General features: G+C 63.8%; 2 protein-coding genes across 6 annotated transcripts; both read left to right on the top strand.

Annotated features, from left to right (window-relative positions):
• Positions 1-446: 446 nt before the first annotated feature.
• Positions 447-5,879, top strand: PRR14 (proline rich 14). 4 transcript variants are annotated; one of them, XM_004773871.3, is made up of 12 exons: positions 447-810; positions 1,642-1,713; positions 1,836-2,004; positions 2,604-2,725; positions 2,797-2,986; positions 3,216-3,259; positions 3,450-3,559; positions 3,873-4,461; positions 4,814-4,883; positions 4,964-5,055; positions 5,345-5,416; positions 5,507-5,879. In XM_004773871.3, exons 2-12 carry the CDS (start codon positions 1,691-1,693, stop codon positions 5,784-5,786), a joined length of 1,761 nt encoding a protein of 586 aa, XP_004773928.1. In that variant the 5' UTR covers positions 447-810; positions 1,642-1,690; the 3' UTR covers positions 5,787-5,879. The 4 variants fall into 4 exon arrangements, with proteins under 4 accessions (XP_004773928.1, XP_012902044.1, XP_004773929.1 ...); XM_013046590.2 differs by having other exon boundaries at positions 447-850; positions 3,495-3,559; XM_004773872.3 differs by having other exon boundaries at positions 447-850.
• A 1,150-nt stretch (positions 5,880-7,029) lies between these two features.
• On the top strand, positions 7,030-19,887 carry FBRS (fibrosin). 2 transcript variants are annotated; one of them, XM_045072649.1, is made up of 18 exons: positions 7,030-8,743; positions 9,031-9,210; positions 9,929-9,964; positions 10,084-10,113; positions 11,190-11,238; positions 11,317-11,617; positions 12,971-13,272; positions 13,483-13,688; positions 13,804-13,848; positions 14,031-14,159; positions 14,379-14,447; positions 15,462-15,491; positions 15,871-15,942; positions 16,262-16,382; positions 16,488-16,568; positions 17,549-17,632; positions 17,764-17,971; positions 18,086-19,887. In XM_045072649.1, the coding sequence occupies exons 1-18, from the start codon at positions 8,288-8,290 to the stop codon at positions 18,672-18,674; spliced, it is 2,988 nt and encodes a 995-aa protein (XP_044928584.1). In that variant the 5' UTR covers positions 7,030-8,287; the 3' UTR covers positions 18,675-19,887. The 2 variants fall into 2 exon arrangements, with proteins under 2 accessions (XP_044928584.1, XP_044928585.1); XM_045072650.1 differs by having other exon boundaries at positions 7,035-8,743; positions 14,064-14,159.
• Positions 19,888-20,062: the final 175 nt, after the last annotated feature.

Below are 20,062 nucleotides of genomic sequence, written 5' to 3'. Positions count from 1 at the left end.
TTCCCGGCACAGCCTCCAGCTGCGGGATCTCCTCCCTTAGCACCGCGGGACGACTGCGCCTCCTCCCCCGGTGACTGAGGATGTCTCCCCCCAGCAGCGCTCGTGGGCGCCGGGACGGAGAGGAAAGCTGCCGGACCCCTCCGAGCACGCCGAGGTGGGGGTCGGCCCCGCTCCACCGGGCGCTCGCGCGGGCCACGCGAGCCCCGCACCTCCCGCAGGAAGGTCGGCGGCCGCAGCCTCCTCCCCGTCGGCGCTCGGCCCGGTCTCTCCCGGACGCCGCGCAGGCCCTGCAGCGGGAGGCTCCGGCGCCCGGCCCCGCCCCCGCATCGTCCCCGCGACTCGGGGACCCGCGCGAGGAGTCCCGGGGGGGCCGGCACCGCCCTCGACGAGGCCGCTCTGGGAAGCTGCGAATTCCCCGGTCGTTACTATTCGGTTCACGTTCATTGGCCTAAGAACTAAAGAACCGGAAGATGCCCTTAAAAAACGTGGCGGCACGAGTCGCGACAGCCGCCTCCGTCGCTCGAGAAACTCGGGCTGGTCCTCAGCCGCCCACGGCCTGGCCTTCCGAAAATGACCCCCTCCGGCCCGCTTCGGCTCACCGAGGACCGCGCGGCCTGCCCTCAACTGCAATGGCGGCGGCGCCCCGTTTGGCTTCTTGCCCCTAGGGAAGATGGCTGCCAGGTGGCTTCACTCCGTTTCTCGCCACCCCGGAAGACGGGGGCCGGCGATTGGGCGGTGCCCGAGGGCCCGGAGAAGAAGGCCCCTGGCGGTTGGGCAGTGCTGGGCAAGGCTGGTTTAAAGGAGCCGGAGGTAGGCGCCGTCGAAGACCCGGGATCCGCGGGAGGCGGCGGTGAGCGGCGCGCGGGGGAGGGCACCGAGCGGCTGGAGCGAGGGCGGGAGGAGGGAGGGAGCGAAGCCAACGCTGGCGCCGTCTGCTCGCGGGCTGCGGAGCGCGCTGGGCGGGGAGCCGGGGGCGGCGGGAGAGGGGGTCTGTGGGCGGGACCTCCCGGGATTGGCGTGAAGGGGGTATCGGCTTGACAGTGGATCCCCGGGGATCCGGACTGAGTTCGTGATGCTCGGGCTCGGGCCGCTCCTCTCTGAGTGCAGCTTTGCGGAGCCCAGACTCCCGGGGACAGAGGACCCCCGCGGCGCCTCCCTGGAGGGACCGCGCTGTAGGATTCCTTCCGCAGGGACCCAGTCTAGGGGGTCTGGTGGGGCGGGGGCGGGGGGGCCCCGTCGGTGTGCGGGAGTCTAGCGTCGGAGTTCCCGGCCGCTCGCTGGCAGTGGACGAGGACTGCAGAGGGACCCGGCGGAAAGGGAGACTCCCAGGACCGGGATCCCAGCGGATCTCAGGGCGGATTCTGTAGGGACAAAGGCCCCAGAAGCTCGGGCCGTGGGAGAACTGGCGCCGCTGCAAGCCAGGTTCTCCCAGCAAGTGCCAGTCGGGACGCGGGTGGATCCGCTCATCTCGGGCGACGGCCGCGGGAAGACGCCCGCTCCGGACGGCCAGCCGGGGGCGCCCTTTCACGCCCCAGGGCTTCGGCCCTTGGGCTCCCGGGAGCCGCGGGCGGACCATGAAGGGCGGAGCCCCAGGGGAAGGGCTGGCCCTCACTCCCCGCTCCCCCGCTCCCCCCATCCCAGGCTGCGACCTGGGATCCCCCAGGGACTCCCCGGAGCCGCCGCTTCCCCCATGGACTTGCCCGGGGACTCCAGGTGAGAGCGCACCCCGCCCGCCTGTCTTGAGCTCGGGAGACGGGACCCTGGCGGCCGTCCCGGGGAACCGCAGAGCCCACGACAGGCTCAGGCGACCGTCCTCGGCTTCTCTCATCTTCCAGTTCACCTGGCCGGTCGCGTCTGTGCCGCCAGCCGCTGGCTCGAGCATTATGGGGAGCCCGGAGCCCCAAACGGCCGAGACTGCAGTCTCTAGCCGCCCCCTCACCTCTGGAGAAGGCCTCTCGGCGGGTCTTGGCCGTGGTGCTGGAAGATATTATGGCTGCCCACATGGTGAGCTCCCTCAACCGAGAGGCCCCTTTCTCCCCGGGGCCCCTCTTCAGAACCACAGTCAGAGCAGATCACTAGTGAGGATGATTGAGATCCAAACACCTCGTGCTCACACCCATTGCCACGCAGCCTCCCTAATGCGAGAGGTCTCCTTGGCTCTCACTTAATCCAACCTAGGTCTGGGCGGGGTCTTTAGTGCCCATTCCCCACAAAAAACCCTGCCGGGCTGGAACCCCATCTCTACAAGTGCTCTTAAGTATGAGAAACCCTTGCTTTCTTCCCAGCCCAGCGTCTAGGCCATTCTTGGGAAAAGGCTGAGGTCTTTGGCTCCATTGCACAGGTTAGAAAAACAGGGCCGTGACTCACCCAGGGTCACTCCTTTCCATTTCTCTAAACGGCCTGTGCGAGATTACTACAGCTCCGGACATCTACTCTCTGGCGCCGAAACGGAGTCGGTTAAATGCCCTTCTTTGGGTTCTGAAGCGAATTCTAGCCGTAGCCTCTGTCACTTCTGTGGCATGTGGCCCCGTCAGGCTCAGAAAGGCCCCGCGCGGTCCAACCTCATTTCACCGCCTTGCCCTCGACACTTCCTCCTCAATCAGGTTCCCCTGGCGTCCCAGGAAGAGACCCCCTGCACACGGCACCGCAGCGACCGGCAGGACTCTGTCTACAGCCAGCCGCCTGCCTCGCCACCCCAAGAGGCTGCGTGGCCCTCACAGACCAGGTGAGCATGGCGGGACGGAGGGTACGCAGGAGCCCACCTGAGCCCCTCTGATCTTCTTGCTTCCGCTCCAGGCCTCCCGACCCACTGCACTTATGCCGAGAGCCCTTGAGCCGCATCCACCGGGCCTCTTCTACCCTGAGGCGGCGACCAAGGACGAGCCCTGGCCCAGAGGAGGGCCCTTCACCGAAGGTGGACTGGGCCCCCCAGCCTACTCTGGTAGTGATGCTAGAGGACATTGCCAGCCCACGACCCTCAACTGAGGTATGAGAATTTGGGGTAAGGACATAAGGGTTCAGCTGGGATAGGTTTTGCCCAGAGCAAGGAGAGCAGCATTCTCTATGGAAGACACTGAGGAGAGACCTATATGAAAAAGTCTTTGGTGTGACCCCGGGCAGGCTTCTGGACGCTTGAGAGGGTCAGAATGTGGGGAGCTAGAGAGGCCATAGGGGGCTTCCCTGCCTCCCCCAAAACATCCTTTGTTTACATCCAGGGTTTTGCTGATGAGACTCCCAACTTCCTCATCCCCGCGAGAAGGTGAGAGGGCTGGGGCACGGATTGTCGAAATGTCCAGGCAGCAGTTGTTACCCCGGCAGCTAGAGCTAAGGGCGTCAGAATTTGCTTGTCCGGTAGCACCTTCCGAAGCCTTAAGGGACCGGGGAGGTGCTGGCTTGGGTGGGACCCGAACCGGGAAGCTCCCTCAGCCTTTACTTTCCCTTCACCCCAGAGCCGAGCCCGTGACGCTTGTTCACCAGTCAATGCCTCCGTCCAGGGACCCGGATCCCCCATTCCAGCCGTCTGCCCTGCCTGAGGACCCTCCGGAGACCCCACCACCAGGTAAGGACTCAGAGGGATGAGATTTAGAGCTCTGGAAAATCCTGGCTGAGCTTAAAAGTATCCGGGGCAGGGGGGGGCGGTGAAGGAAAGAGGCTTATCTCCCTCCCTGAGGGGAGTTTGGCGTGTGAAGATGGGGTACAGACTTCAGAGGCCTGACGTTCAACTCCTAAATGTAGGGCCTGGTCATTTAGGTGTGGGCTCATACCTTCGTGAGGAAAGCTTAGTGGTTGGGGGAGGGGCCGAGGCTACCAAAGTAGAGCTTAGGCACCTGCAGCCGAGGAACTCGCCCACCTGAGCCTCTCCTTCTCCTCAGCCCCGGATCCTGTACTGGAGCCCCCATCGGTCCCACCGCCGTCCAGCCTTTTACGCCCCCGCCTCAGTCCCTGGGGCTTGGCCCCGCTCTTCCGTTCCGTCCGCTCCAAGCTGGAGAGCTTTGCTGACATCTTCCTCACGCCCAACAAAGTCCCACGGCCCCCACCCCCATCACCCCCCATGAAGTTGGAGTTGAAGATAGCCATCTCAGAGGCCGAGCAGTCCCGGGCTGCTGAGGACACTGCGTCTGTCAGCCCCAGGCCCCCTATCCGCCAGTGGCGAGCCCGAGACCACAGCCCCCCAGCACCTCTCTCTAAGCCCTCTCTGGGCCGAAGCCACTCCTGCCCTGATCTGGGACCTCCTGGCCCAGATGCCTGCAGCTGGCCCCCTGCTCCCCACCACCCAAGCCGGTCACGGCCCCGGCGGCACACCGTGGGTGGTGGAGAGGCGGCCCGACCCCCACCACCCCCTCGGCCCTGTCTCCGGAAAGAGGTCTTCCCTCTTGGAGGAGTGGGAGGCTCTCCTACCCTTGTCACAACTTGCTCGTCCACCGCATCTTCCTCCTCCTTCTCTGAACCTGCAGAACCCAGGTAGTGCTCTCGATAAACCCTTCTTTTCTTTCTTTTTTTTTGGAAGATTTTATTTATTCATTTGAGAGAGAGAGCGAGTACATGCACGAGTTGGTGGGGCGGGCAGAGGGAGAGGGGGAAGCAAACTGTGCCTTGAACAGGGAGCCTGATGTGGAGCTCGATCCCAGCACCCTGGGATCATGACCTGAGTCGGAGTAAGACACGTAACTGACTGAGCCAGCCAGGTGCCCTCCGATAAACCCTTCTTAAAGCCCTGGCGCAGTCTGGGCTCAGCCTCCTGCCCTATTATCCAGTGGGCAGGAGATGGAGGTATTGCTATAAATTTGTCCATGAGCCTTCACTTTCTCTGCAGGTTGGGCTCAACCAAAGGGAAGGAGCCAAGAGCCTCAGAGGACCAGGTGCTTTCAGACCCGGAGACCAAGGTAGGAGTACAGATGTGGGGAGGAGGCAAGTGGGAGCCTGAGGCCATGCTGCACCCTTACCCTCTGCCCTGTTTTCATAGACCTTGGGAAAGGTTTCTCGATTCAGAATACGCAGAACACCATCCCGTGCTCAGCTAAACCTTACACCAATGGGGCTGCCTCGACCAATCCGGTGAGTGGCTCATCGTACGTGGAGCTGCCTTGGCGAAACAGGTGTAGGCTCAGATCCCCTGAAGAGTGGCTTTGTCTCCGCTCAGGGAACGTAATCCAGCTTGGAGGAGTCCATTTGGTCTGGACATGGTTTGCACCATCTGTAGATGGTAGAACCATCTGTCTGCCTTAGGCAGCATTCCTGGCCCTAGCGTGTCCCAGAAACTGAAATATAGACCAGGCCTTGCTTATCATTTTTCCAGGGTACAGCGGCTCTGGGTTTTTCAATGGCCTCTGCTCTTTGCTCCCAGGTTGAACAAGAAGGAGTTCAGCTTAGAAGAAATTTATACCAACAAGAATTATCAGTCGCCTACAACCAGGAGGTGAGACACTTTGAAGGCTTGGGGGTAACAGAGGGAAGGCAGGAGCCACGGGCCCTGCTGGTAACCAGCATCCCTCCCTGCCTGGTCCAGGACCTTTGAGACCATCTTTGAGGAGCCCCGGGAGCGCAACGGGACTTTGATTTTCACCAGCTCCAAGAAGCTTCGGCGGGCTGTAGAGTTTCGGGACAGCAGCCTCCCTCGATCCCGGCGGCCGTCTCGGGGGGTGCGGGCTGCGGGTGGCAGGACCCTCACCCCCAGCCTGCCCCCCAGCCCAGACGTGGGACCTCTGCTGCAGCAGCGGCTAGAGGAGCTGGATGCCTCACTCCTGGAAGAGGAAGAAGTAGATAGGGAGCAGCCCCGACGGACCTAGGAGCTCCATCTGTTTGTCCATCCGTCCTGAAGCATCTGAGGCAGTTATATATTTTTCTCTATATTTCTAGTAAAGTTTTCGATATGTTTCTGATCCTTTCGTATGTCTCTACCTGAGTTTGAGATGGATTGACGGTACTGGCTCCTGTTTCTACTTTGGCCCCCAAAGACTGGGCAATGGGGGAGGTGCCCGGGAAGGCCAGGAGGGTTGGGTACAGGGAAGAAGTGGGGGAAGGATCATGGGAGATACTTCCTTGACCTGAAAATTTCCGTGTGTGGAGGAAAACTTTGGACCCAGCTCCAGAAGATACGGAGACCCCGGACTCCGATCAGGGTTCTCTAAATTCACTTACATCAGGGAGGAGGCTGAGGGACCCAGGGCGGACGAAGGCCTCGATCAGGGTGGCCCTGAATTCCTCCTAACATGCAGGCGTGGCCCCGCTTCTGGATTCGAGACAAGTAATGGCCCGGAACTGAGCACCCGCAGCAACCTGCGGTACGTGCCCGACGCGCACAGCGCGTGAGCAGGCCTTGCACATCTGCACAGAGGAAAGCAGGTGCAGCGGCGGCGGGCGGAGCAGGTGCCAGGAGTTCGGGCCGCACGTGGGGCGCAGAGATCATTTAAAAACCAGAAAACAAGGTGAGGCGAACCGGTAACCAGGCAACCCGAGGCCCGAGCGGCCGCCTGCGTCTTTCGAACTCGGAGGCACCCCGGGGCGGTGACTCAGCACAGGCGGCGTGCGGAGCCGGCTTCGGTGAGCGCCGCACCCGCCGGAGCGCTCCTGTCGGCCACGGGCGCCGCACGCAGGCGCTCCCGCCTTCCCGTGCTAGCGCGGACACCGCACGCCGCCCGCCCCCACGGAAGGCGGCGACGACGGGACGCGGGCTCCTTCCCGCGCGTCCGGCGCTCGCCAGGCGCTCGGGCCGCCGCACGCCGCGGGGCGTCCCGCAGACGGCCGGCCGCCGCCGGGGTCCCCACGCGCGTGCGCGAGAAGCCAGGCGTCTGCGGGCTGAGCCAGGCGGCGGAAAGAGAGACGCCCCATCCGGCCGTGGAGCGGGGCCTTCCGCGGCCGCCCGCCGCCCAGCGGCCAACCGCCCCCGGCGCTCGCGCCGTACAGCACGACTCCCAGTCTCGACGCTGTCTGAAGGCGGACCAATGAACAGAGAGCAGGAAGAGGCGGGGTCGCCTGGGGGACCGCCCCAAGCGCCGACTTCGAACCAGTCGAGTCACAAGACCCGAGGGGGGGCGGGGCTAACCTGACGTATACCCAATCCAAGACTGGAGGGCGGTTACCGATTACCCACTCCCCGGAGCTTGACTCCGCCCCCCGCCTTGTCGTACACTTCTCAACCTATCAACGACGAAGCTTGTGGAGGGGTGAGGGGGAAGGGGGCGGAGAGTGGGAGGAGGCCGAGAGAGGAAGGAGGCGTAGGCTGAGGAGGAAGAGGGAGGAGGGGCAGGGAAGTCCTGGCGGAGAAGAGGCCCCAGACGCCAAAGGAGACAACAGGAGGGTGCGCTGGAGCTCCCCCGCCTCCCAACGGCCGTTCCGGATCCCTTACGGCGCAAGTCAGGCAGAGACGGAGGAAAGGAGGAAGAGACTTTTATGTCGGCAGACAGAGAAGCTCTACCCGTCACCGTTGCCTCACATCCGGGGCTTTGGAGGGCTGGCCCCGCGGCCCCGCCCCCCCCCCCAGCCTTTCATGGCGACCGGAGGCGGAGGCTGGAAGAGACAGGCCTGGAGGAGGCCCCTTTAAATCTCCTTAAAGGGGTGGCCGCTGAGCTCGGCCGACTGCATCGGCAACCTTAAAGGGGAGGCCATCGAGCCGAAGCTGACAAACTGAGAAGTGTGCTGTTGGGCGAGCTGGCGCGAGTGGGGAGTCTCTGCTCCTCTTCTCCCCCCGCGAGAAGTTCTTTCAACTCGGCCTAAAGGGGAAGCGGCCGCTTGCGGAGGACCAGAAACTTCACTCCTGAGCCCTGAAAGGGGGCGGCCTGCTGCGTGGAGGACCCTGGACTCCTTAAAGGGGTGGCCTCTTTTAGCCGGAGGACTTGAGACACTTTTAAAGGGGAGGTGTGCGTTTCGGGGCGAGCTTTCGGTCCCTTTTAAAGGGGTGGCCCTTCCTCTTCCTCGGGGAGACTTGTCTCGACCCCTGGCAGGGGGCGGCCACCGCACTGGGCCGGCTGGACACCATCGGGTCGTCGTAAAGGGGTCAGGGGCTGGACTACTCGAGGCCTCGCCTTAAAGGGACGGCCGCCCCGGTTTCGCCGTCTCGGCTCCGCCGGCCCCACAGGGGGGGCCCTCGGGCTTGTCGCCCCGGGGGCGGCGCCGGCTCCCCGGGCCTTGGCCTCGGGGCCAGCTCGGGGCCAGCAGATCCTGCTTGAAAGGGGAAGCCGTGGCCTTTCCGTCCCTGTGCAGCCGCCAGCGCCGCGCCTGCGACCCCGGGCCTGCGGACAGGCCGCTTCGGGCCCCGCCGCCTCCGGATGCGGCGCTGAGGGCGGTCGCCATGGAGACGGCGGCGGCCGCGGCTCCGGGCCCGGGCTGGGCCGCGGAGGGGGAGCGGCGGCGGCGGCGCTGCTCGCGCCGAGACCGAGACCGGGAGCAGCGGCGCCGCCGAGGTCCCGGCGGCGACGCGCCCCGGGCCCTGCTGGCCGCCCCGCGCGGCTCCTCGTCGTCCTCGTCGCCGCCGCCGCCCGCCAGGCCTTGGTCGTCGGCCTCGTCCGGAGAGCGGCCCGGAGGCCCGCGACGACGGCGGCCCCGTCCCAGGCCTCGGCCCCCGCGACCCCGAGCTCGGAAGCGGCCTGCCGGCTCGGGCAGCCGCGGGGAGGAGGAGGAGGAGGAGGAGGAGGGGGGCGCAGACGACGGCGAGGCCGAGGAGGAGCCCGAGGAGGAGGACGAAGAGGAGGAGGACTTGATCGATGGCTTCGCCATCGCCAGCTTCGCCAGCCTTGAGGCCTTGCAGGTGGGGCCTGTGGGAGCTGGGGACCTTTGGGGGCTTCCGAGGGGCCGAGAGAAGGGTATGGTGCCCGGAGTGGGTGGAGTTGGGGGGGAATGCTGGCACCCCAAACCAGAGCAACCGGCTCCTCTGGCCAGGCCTCTGCCCCACCCTGGGGTGGGAGGAGGTAGGGTTAGTCTCCAGGGACCAGCCTGGTTACCCGGCCGAGAGCCACTTTGGTAGCCTGGTCACCCCTAGAGAGGTCGGGAGCTTGCCTTTCTCCGTCTACTTCAGTCCCACCTCCTGCTCCACAGAAGGATGCATCGCTTCAGCCCCCAGAGCGACTGGAACACCGGCTGAAGCATTCTGGGAAGCGGAAGAGGGGGGGTTCCAGTGGGGCCACTGGGGAGCCCGGGGACAGCTCTGATCGGGAGCCTGGACGGCCCTCTGGGGATCGGGCCCGAAAATGGCCCAATAAGCGGAGAAGGAAAGAGGTGAGCTTGTCATGGATCCCTGTCCTTTAAGACCGGACGGCTCTTCACGTAGAGTTGTTGTCCATCGGCAGCGTTGCTGCTCCTCATAAACGGGGATTCTCTTCTCTGATGGCAGAGCAGATTTGAGCCCTCACGCCTCAGTCCAGGTCTGACAGAGGCATGTCCACACTCAGGCTTTTCTGCTTTTGGCTTGCCCTGTCTATCTGAAATCAGTTGGTTTTTCAGAGACGTATCAGCAAGACTTGGTGGAACCGTAAATGAATTAGAGCAGTCTCAGGTCTCTCCAGGCAACGGCAGTCTAGCAGGAAAGGCACAATCTGAGCAGATACCTTGATCCAAACCTGAGAAGCTACAGAAGGCGGAGGTCCGGGAGGGATGCTGCAGAAGCCACATGCGGAAGCCACGCTCTGCCTGGGGGATGGGAGCAGGGTTGTGGTGAGGGGAAGCCCCTGGGGTGCCTTAGTCAGGCCTTGAAGGACAGTCCTAAGTTGGCTAAGAGGAGAAACAGGCGAAGTTGTTCTGAGCAAAAGCACAGAGATGTGAGAATGTATTCAGAAAACGGTGAGCGCACTGGGGAGGGGCGGGCCACGGGAGGAGAAGCAGCGAGACAGAGGAGGAGAGTGTGTCGTGAGGGGCCTGCCGTTCCTTGCTGGGGAGTTTAGACTCGATCCAAAGGCCTCGCCAGTCGGCCTTACCTCTGGACTCTGGTCTTTCTCAGGCGTCCTCCCGTCATTCTCTGGAAGCTGGATACATAGTAAGTGCCCAGTGCCTGTACCGGCCCCTCCCCTCGCAGTTCCTCTCTGAAAGTCCCCTCTGTCCCTCGGGCCCCCCCTTCTTCCCTCTTGTGACACCTCTGTCTTTCCTTTTCCCCAGTGTGATGCAGAAAGCGATCTGGACGAGAGGGTGAGTAGGGCTAGAACTTGTTGGGTGGGCAGTGCTGTACAATTTGTAAAGCGGAGTGCGGCTCAGAGGTCTGCCGCGTACAGCGAGAGAGAGCCTCCCCCTTGAGTGGGGAACGTAGTTAGGTTGAGCCATGACTGGATGGGGAAGGGGGGTACGGGCAGATTGAATGGGTAAACGACTTGCTTTCTTTGGTAACTAGAGCCAGTTTCTAAAGAATAGAGAGCCCGGGTCTCAGTGTACCATCTTTTCCTAACCCTTCGGAAGACCAGTGGCTCTCCACAGAGATTCAGGTGGCTGTCGAGCTGAGCCGGTCACCCTGCTCGCTGCTGGACCGCTCTCCCAGAATCTGAGCGGAGACCACGGTTGTGGCCGCGAGGGCACCAAACCCTTGTGACCAGTGTAGAAACGTGTCTCACGAGGTTCTGTTTCGGTTTATTGTCAGGTCGGATGTGCTTGTTTTGAAATGATGTGTTTTAGTCGCTCTTGCTCTGCCCTTGCAACTAACCAAAAAGTGTATTCCCTGATGGGTGTCTTTTTTCATTTAAAAAATTGGCTGGACAGGGACTGTGGTGAACCAGAGTTCTTGTCTGTCTACAGGAGGTGACCACTGTCTAGTCCTAGCTAATTGTTGCCATGCGAGCACAGGAGCCAGTTCTTAAGGGAACCTGGAAGTCCGAGTTTGTATGAGGAATTCCTGGATTTGTAAATGTCAGCAGTTAGTTTCAAAGGGTTTTGCTGACACTTGTGGGCCAAACGGATCTGTAAGTCCGGGGGGCGTATGGGCCCGCAGTTAGTGACAACTGACATCTTTGGCTTTGATGTGCCTGCTTCTCTGACACACGAGTGCCGCCTCAAGTCAGTCCTCCTGGCCTTTCAAATTCGGAGGCGTAGCTTCCCACCCCTTTCTTCAAGCACAGGCCCCCCGGGACCCACAGTCTTTGCTGGATTTCACCGAAGCCGATAGAATGGACTTGGCAGCACTGCCACTTCCTAGCAGGCCGTGGGGGCTGTTAGCTTTCCTGGGTGAGGGCCTCGCCTGACCCAAACCTGACCCTGTCCCTGCCCTTCGTCCCCAGGTCTCCGATGATGACCTCGACCCGTCCTTCACTGTCTCAACCAGCAAAGGTTGGTCTCAAGGGCTGGGGCTGGACACTGGGGGAATACGGGCCGCAGCTGACTCCATCTGCCGTCCTGTCCTCACAGCCTCGGGCCCCCACGGCGCCTTCAACGGGAACTGTGAAGCAAAACTCTCCGTGGTCCCTAAAGTGTCGGGCCTGGAGCGGAGCCAGGAACAGCCCCCAGGGCCCGACCCGCTGCTAGTGCCTTTCCCCCCGAAGGAACCACCACCTCCGCCGGCCCCTCGGCCTCCTGTCTCACCCCCTGCACCCTTGCCGGCCGCCCCCAGCCTGCCACCCCCACCCCAGCCCCAGCTGCAGCTTCGGGTCTCGCCCTTCGGCCTCCGCACTTCTCCCTATGGCAGCAGCCTGGACCTCAGCACTGGCAGGTGAGTGGTCCAGGGCTTTGGTCTGGTCTGGAAGGACCTGGTCACTTTGGCGCCAACCCCTGCATTGTGTGGCTGGGACACGGGATGGTGCCTGTGGGATGTGACTTGAAAAAGGGATTCTGAGGCTGAAAAGCTTGAGAGACACTGGGTGAAGCAGATGTGAAGTGATCACTCGCTCACAGGGCTTCCCAGGGCCGCTTCAGCGGACGTTCCCGGGCAGGGAGCTGCTCTCTGTGCCGTCTCCCACCTTGATGCGCTGCTGAGGCCTTTTCGGAAGGCACATCTGCTAGGAGGAGTGTTCTTCAGAACACACTTTGGGAAATGCTGACATGATTAATAAGGGTGCTGGCTTTGGGGTCAGTCAGACCTGGTTCAGATTCTTGCTCTGCCGCTTGTGGCTGTGTGATTTTTGAAAAGTCACTTCATCTCTCTGAGCCTCAATTTTCCGTTTCGGTCATAAAGAACTGGTAATGGCCCCTTTCTCCTGGTAAAGCTGTCGTGAGGGTGGACGATGAGGTCGTGCAGTGTTTCCCAAAGTGTGCCCGTGTGTCGCTAGCCGGGCGCGGATCGTTTCGGCTGTTCCGGGGGCACCTGCTGTTTTAGCTGTTAATGGGCTTTAGGAAAACACGATCAGTACCTCAGCCCTGGGACGTCACACGTAGTGTCGGGCGAGGCGAAGTCAAAACGCAAGGGACTGAGTTAAGTGAGAGAAAGACCGTGCGGGGGGGGGGTGGGGGGGTTCGTGGCTGCGGCGGCCGCGGGGCAGGCGGCGGCACACGGCGGAGGCGGAGGTCGGAGGAGCCGGGAAGCCGCGCCAGCGCTGGGCCTCCAGTGAGTGCTCGCTGCGGGGTCAGGGTCGCTGATAGCCGCGCTGTCTCATTCCGTCATCCTTCCGGGCTCTTCCCTTGTTCTTGAGGAAACTAAGGCTCAGAGAGGGGCAGTGACTTGCTCAAGGTCACCCAGGGTGTTCATGGCAAGACGGGCCTAGAATTCAGGTCGCCTGACTCCTAGGCCAGGCCAGCGAGGTGCTGCTTCCACGGTCTTAGGCTGGGAACCCAGGTGGCCTGTTGTGAGGAAGCGTCACCGCGAGTGACGAGTGACGGGTTCGTGCCGCCGTCGAGCAGGGGCGGGTCACGTGGCCGGGGCCCTCCGAGAGAGGGGAGAGGGGGCTGCCGGGTGCGGGGTTCCCTCCGTCTGAGGACGGGCTCCGGGTGGGGCTGGGGGTCCCGGGGGCCGGGTTCTACCCCCTTCCGTGTTGGAGAACCAGCGGCAAGGTATCGCCCGGGCTTCTGACCCCTCCCGTCAGAGCTGGCACCTCCCGACCCTCACTCATGTCCCCACTTCTCTCCCCAGCTCTTCACGGCCGCCCCCCAAGGCCCCGGCCCCTCCCGCGGCTCAGCCTCCCCCCTCATCATCCTCTTCGTCCTCTTCCTCCTCATCTGCCTCCTCCTCGGCCGCGCAGCTCACCCTCCGGCCCCCGACGCCCTCCCTGCCCCTGCCTCTGTCCGCCCACAGCTTTCCCCCTCCCGGGCTGCGGCCCCCCCCGCCGCCCCCCCACCCCTCCTTGTTCTCCCCCGGCCCCACCCTGCCCCCGCCCCCACCCCTGCTGCAGGTGCCAGGGCACCCTGGGGCCTCAGCCGCTAACGCCCTCTCTGGTGAGTGTGGGGGCCTGGCCGGGGCGGGGGGTGGGGGGCCATGGCCCCGGGCTTGGGCCCAGCCGGCTGTGGGGCACCCGGACCTCAGCAGACATCAGGGCCCGAGGAGGGAGTGGCTCAAGGCCAGGAGGGAAGGCCAGTCCCCCGGGCCCGAGGAGGCTGTCCCGGTGGCGACAGACACTACAGCCTTCTCCCCCTCCCCTCCCACAGAGCAGGACCTGATCGGCCAGGACCTGAACTCTCGCTACCTGAATGCCCAGGGTGGCCCCGAGGTGGTGGGGGCAGGGGGCTCGGCCCGGCCCCTGGCCTTCCAGTTCCACCAGCACAACCACCAGCACCAGCACACCCACCAGCACACCCACCAGCACTTCACCCCTTATCCCCCGGGCCTGCTGCCACCCCACGGCCCCCACATGGTGAGCTCCTCACTGGGCCGCGGATGAGGCCCAGAGACTCGGAGGGAGGGTGTGGCTTCCAGGGGAAGGTCCCGGGTCCCTGGCTGGCAGCTCACTCTTCCCTTCTCTTCCCTAGTTTGAGAAATACCCAGGAAAGATGGAAGGCCTTTTCCGGCACAATGTGAGTGTGTGTGTGTGTGGTGGGGTGTGTGGGCACGGAGGCGTCCGGGTGTGTGGCCCTGACGGGCGGGGTGCAGTCTTCAGCTTCCGAAGCGAGAGCCTTGAGCCTGGGAGAGCTCCCTGGGGGGCTGTAGGGTGAGGCCCGAGGACTGACGGGCAGAGCCGCGGGGGCCGCGCGTCCAGCCCCAGCTGGGACCGGTGCCCTTCTCTCCGCAGCCCTACGCGGCCTTCCCTCCCGCGGTGCCCGGCCTGCCTCCGGGCCTCCCGCCGGCTGTCTCCTTTGGTTCCCTGCAGGGGGCCTTCCAGCCCAAGGTGAGCTCCCGATCCAACCGCCACCGCCTGCCACCCCCACCAACCCAGACACCGCCGTGCCCCGGCCCCCCCACCCCGGGCTCCACAGACATCGCCCCTTGTCCTGCCCTCCCAGTGTGGACCCAGCTTGCTTCGGAGCTGTGCTCCCTGCCTGTCCCCGCCCCCACCTTGGCTCTGGTGCCCGCTCTCCTGACTGAACCCTCCACTCCCCTTTCCCAGAGCACGAACCCCGAGCTGCCACCACGACTGGGGCCAGTGCCGAGCGGGCTTCCCCAGAAGGGGACACAGGTGAGGGGGGTGCCGAGGCAGGTCCTTGAGGAGCCAGAGTACCTGTTGAAGGAGAGCAGGGTTGATTGAGAGTGAACCCCTGATCCCTCCCTTTACTGTACGATCGGGACTACCCCTGAGAGTCTGACGAGAGGAAATCTCTGTAAATGACAGTTTCCCAGCCATGGGGAATAGGAATTTCATGAAGTTGCCCCAGAAATAAGATCACTAGGACAGTGGTTTTTTTTGTTTGTTTGTTTGTTTTTAAAGATTTTATTTATTTATTTGACAGACAGAGATCACAAGTAGGCAGAGGCAGAGAGAGAGAGGAGGAAGCAGGCTCCTTGCTGAGCAGAGAGCCCGATGCGGGGCCTGATCCCAGGACCCTGAGGTCATGACCTGAGCCAAATGCAGAGGCTTTAACCCACTGAGCCACCCAGGCGCCCCAGGACCGTGGTTTCTGTAGGAGTTTTCAAATTTTTTAAATTACAAAATCCTTTTTCTTTTCTTTTTAATGACATCATACCAGGAAGTCCTGTCCATAAAACAATGAAAAGATAAGCTGCCCCTTTGTGAAGTGGCACAGGGAGCAGCCTTCGAGCCCATGGCTCTGGGAACATCGGGAAAAGCACAGGATATGTTTCCGAGGGGGAGAGTAGACCAGATACCTTATGGTGTTTGTAGCAGCAGTAAAGGTTTTTTTCTAAAGAAATCTTACACAGAGTCTCATGACATGAAGCTGTTAGTAGAATGACTTGTCCGGTTGAGAAACTTGTCTTGCCTGCCCACTAACCCAGTCAGTCCCCAGTCTTCCAAGCGGAGCACGTCCCTGGGGCCCGGTTCAGGAACTTAGTGCTGGAAGGGAGATGCCCAGTGCGGGAGATGGGGAAAGGCGTCTTCATAGGAGCGGGAAAGGCGTGAGGGAGCCACACGAGGTCTCCAGTGTCTGGGTGGGGATTAGGGACTGTGGAGACGAGGTGCCCAGGACAGTAAACAGGTCTGAATCGCCACCAACCTCTGCTTTGCCATCCCCAGATCCCCGACCATTTCCGGCCACCTTTGAGGGTGAGTTTGGTGAGGACCTCAGGCTGCATGAGGCTGGGGGCTGGTGTCAGGGCACTTGGCTGAGGGCGGGTCTGGCTTGGGAGTAAGCGAGAAGCCCAAGACGTGGAGGCAGCCAGAGTTGGAGCGGCAGAAAGGGCGAAAGGCTTATGTGCCACAGACCTGGGTTCCGACGTAACCGGCTGTGGGACCTTGGGCAAGACAGTTCATCTCTCTGAGCCTCAGTTTCCTAGGCCGTGAAGCGAACCTAGTCATCCCTCCGTTGTAGGGGTGACGCGGGGGGTGTTGTGTGGAAAGGCTGGGCCGCGGACCAGGCCTGGGGCGGGTGATGAGTGAGCATTCTTTCCTTCCCTTTCCCTCTGGTTATCCTTCTGGGGCGCAGAAGCCAGGGAAGTGGTGTGCCATGCACGTGCGCGTGGCTTACATGATCCTGAGACACCAGGAAAAGATGAAGGTACCGGGGCTGGAGGGCTGGGGCAAGTGGGCTGGCCTGAGCCCTGGGCATCTGCTTTTGGCAGAGCTTGGCCGCATCTTGGCCAGAAACGTCCCCTCCTGTCCCCGGTTGCTGCCTGAGCACCTTCACAGTTAGCACTAGCTTCTCCGGCTGAGGAGAGGGGGGTGGCCCGAGAGGGCTCAGAGAGCTGGAAGTCAGGCACCCGAGCCCCATCTTGGCGCCCGCCAGCCCGTGGGGGGGCCTTAGGAGTGGAAGAGCAAGAGCAGCATCCCCCCCCCCCCGGCTCCTCACTCACCACCCCTCTCCCTGTCCCACGCAGGGTGACTCCCACAAGCTTGACTTTCGGAACGACCTCCTGCCCTGCCTTCCGGGGCCCTATGGGGCCCTGCCCCCTGGGCAGGAGCTCCCCCACCCGGCCGCCTCCCTCTTCACTGCGACTGGTGAGTCTGGCCAGCCCTCTCGGGGCCGGAGGTTCCCTTTCTGTAGCCCGAGGCCCACCTTGCGCCCACTCAGCCTCACCGGAATCTCCCACCTCTCTGCCCCAGGTGCCGTCCACGCTGCAGCCAACCCTTTCACGGCAGCTCCCGGGGCCCACGGACCCTTTCTGAGCCCCAGCACCCACATTGGTAAGAGCCAAGGGCACGTCGGGCAACCCCAGCCCAGTCCCTAACTTTGAGGAGTTCTCAGGCTGGGGATGGAGGTTAGACCCGAGCGGCAGCTGGAATGGGCACAGGCCTGGTGCCGTTTGCTTCGTGACCTTGGACGAGTTACTCTGACCCCTCTGCGCCTTGACCTCCTCACCTCTGTGCCGTGGGCTAGGACAGGGCAGAGTGACTGCCAGGCTCCGCCGGCTCAGACGCGGTCTCTGCAACAGCCAGCGGTAGAGGTAGCGTGCCGGAGGGAGGCTGTGCGGCCCAGGCAGAGCAGCGGCACTGGCTCCGGCTCCTGGCACTTCCGCGGGCTTTGTGGGGAGGTTTCAGCTGGGTGGAGAGGGCATTGAGCCTGATGGCACAGGGGAGCGTGCTCGTGGAAGAGAAGGCTGCGAGGTGTTCCCGTAGTGGAGTAGGTTCGTTCTTCTGACTGGCTCCGTGCATGAGCTTAGGGTCGGGTCGGGAAGGGCCTGCATGTCCGGTGGGAGGAAGCCGCCAGGGGTCTGCCGGCGAGCGGTTTGCTGGAGAGCTGGTCTGGGCGGCCCGTAGGGCGGATTGTGGGGTTCGAGCCTGATCTCTGGGGTCAGAGAGGCCCTGGGGCTGGCGCGGGGGCGGGGGTACCACTTGGTGGCTAGATGACTGACCGTTGGCAAGTCACTTCACCTCTCTGAGCCTGTTTCGTCATCTTGAAGTGGGCGTGGTCCTGTCTGCCTCTCGCGGGGCTTCTCGTTTGGGAGGTCAAACACCACGATGCATGTCAGAGCTCAGCATCTCGCGAGGCCCAAGGAGCAGCACCTGTTGTTAAAACCGAGTCGGCGCGGCTGAGGGCTCCAGGGCCTGCTTGCTGAGCTGCGCCTCCCCTGCCGGTGTGGGCGCCTGCGCGGCGCTGGCTGCCCAGTGCCCTGACCGTCGGAGCCGGCTGCCCAGTGCCCTGACCTCGGCCTTTCCTCCCGCAGATCCGTTTGGGCGTCCCACAAGCTTCGCCTCCTTGGCTGCGCTCTCCAACGGGGCCTTTGGAGGCCTGGGCAGCCCTACATTCAGTGAGTGCTGGGCGGGGCGGGCGGGTGGCTGTGGCAATGGGCTGGTGGCCGGGGTGGGGGGGGGGTCCCCGAGCGGGACCACCGCCTCCTCCTCGTGGCTCCTGCCACCCTCTGCTTCACCCTCTGTCTAGACTCCGGCGCCGTCTTTGCCCAGAAAGAAAGCCCAGGGGCCCCGCCAGCCTTCGCCTCCCCGCCAGACCCCTGGGGCCGCCTGCACCGCAGTCCTCTGGCCTTTCCTGCCTGGGTCCGGCCCCCTGAGGCCGCCCGGACGCCAGGCTCAGACAAGGAGCGGCCCGTGGAGCGGAGGGAGCCCTCTCTCACCAAGGAGGAGAAAGACAGGTGTGCCTCCCCGGCCCCCGCGCTGCCCGCCCTCGGTGCCGCCCTCGGTGCCACCCGCGGTGCCACCCGCGGCCGCTCGCTCAGACCGCTGCAGGCCCTGCCTTCTCTCCGCAGGGACCTCCCCTTCTCGCGGCCCCAGCTCCGCGTTTCTCCGGCCACTCCCAAGGCGCGGGCCGGCGAGGAAGGGGCCAGGCCGCCCAAGGAGTCGGTGCGGGTGAAGGAGGAGCGGAAGGAGGAGGCCGCCGCCGCCGCTGCCGCCGCTGCCGCTGCCGCCGCCGCTGCCGCTGCCGCCGCCGCCGCCGCCAGCACCGGGCCTCAGGGCCTCCACCTGCTGTTTGAGAGGCCCCGGCCACCCCCCTTCCTGGGCCCTAGCCCCCCGGAGCGCTGCACTGGCTTCCTGGAGCCGACCTGGCTGGCAGGGCCCCCCCGCCTGGCCAGGCCGCCCCGCTTCTATGAGGCTGGTGAGGAGCTGACCGGCCCCGGGGCTGTGGCCGCCGCCCGCCTGTACGGTCTGGAGCCCGCCCATCCCCTGCTCTACAGCCGCCTGGCGCCACCACCGCCACCCGCTGCAGCCCCGGGGACCCCTCACCTTCTCAGCAAGACCCCCCCGGGAGCCCTTTTGGGGGCACCGCCTCCGCTCGTGCCCGCGCCCCGGCCCAGTTCCCCACCTAGGGCCCCTGGCCCAGCCCGGGCTGACAGGTGAGGGGCGGGGAGGGGCCGGGGGCGCGGGCCATCCCCCTTTCCTGATGACAAGGTCCTCAAGCTGAGGTTGGAAGCCAGGGCTGGAGGGCAGAGGTCGTGACCTCACCAGCCACCTCTGAGGTCACCGAACCTGGGAGCCGAAGCCCCAGCCCCCGCAAGATCAAGCATCAGAGGGACCTTGGGGTCACTGGGAGGGCAGAGGTCACAGGCCTCTAGAGAAAGGGGTGTGTGTGAGTGTGTGAGTGTGTGTATGTGTCTGCGCGTGTGCATGAGAGGCGAGAGCGGGGGTCGTGTCAGGGGTCATCGCTCATGACCCCCTGAGGTACACCATCGCTCCCCCTGAGGGCCCCTAGGCCCTTGGCCTGCCTCCCCAAGGGCTCAGTAAGCCAGAGGCCAAAGTGCCCCCCGTTCACCTGCCACCCGAGTCCTCACGCCCTCTCAGGGCTGGGGGAGGAGGGGCTGACGGAAGGGGGCTCCATGTACATATCTATCTCCCCTCCACGTAGCCCCCCGACCTTTTGTACATTTTTACAGGGGTGCCCCTCCCCATGATCCCCCTTCCTGGTTAATTAAATCCTCAGACTGGTGCTGTGTTCCTAGCCTCCGGCCTCTCTGTGGGGGGAGGGGGGTTGTAGAGCGAAGAGCCAGGAGGGGACAGGCAGGAACCCGGGGCTCGTCCCCGGGAGCGCGGAGTGAGCAGCAGACAGAGCAGCGGGGCAGGGACCTGGCTACCTAGGTTGAGAAGGGCAAATGCTTCCTGCTTGGCTGACGGCCCGGCCGCCCCCAGCGTGTTCCCGTTAACCTCTGCGTGCCCCCCCACAAGGCTCAATCTCAGCTTCAGACTCCACCTCCTCGTGGCTCAGTCCCCCAACTCCGTTTCCAAGTGCCCCCAGGACTCCTGGGCCCTGCCCTCCAGAACCCTGTTCCCCAGAACCCTACCCTAGGCTGGGGTTGGGGGCGGGCAGAGAAGGTCACCACGTACCACACACCAAAGAAGGGGGTCGGCCCGGGGGTGGGCCACACAGGCAGCTTCTGCAGCAGCCTCTCGGCGGCAGCCCCAGCCTTCCCAAAGCAGCAGGCGCCCCCAGGCTGGGGCCCAACCTAGAAGGCAGGGGTCCGTTTAACAAAAACATAACGTTGACTTTTTTCCCCGGTGGGGCTTATTCTGTAACATGACTTGCGGATATTTATATAAAAATGAGTGTTACAATGAGGCCCCTTGGCTGCTCTTTGAGTGCGTGTGGGTCATGGGGGGGGGGAGCGGAGGGGGGACGGGGTCAGGGAGGCATGAGGGGGACGACGCTGTCCGCGTCCTGTCCGCGTCCTGTCCGCGTCCTGTCCGCGTCCTGTCCGTGTTCTGGTGAGGGCTGGATACAGGGGAGCCGTGGG

This window comes from Mustela putorius, unplaced genomic scaffold, assembly GCF_011764305.1.
Source record: "Mustela putorius furo isolate JIRA1106 unplaced genomic scaffold, ASM1176430v1.1 tig00004039_pilon_pilon_pilon, whole genome shotgun sequence".
Classification (NCBI taxonomy): Eukaryota; Metazoa; Chordata; class Mammalia; order Carnivora; family Mustelidae; genus Mustela; species Mustela putorius.
The sequence above is the reverse complement of the archived record's forward strand: the minus strand, read 5'-3'. Positions and strand labels throughout refer to the sequence as shown.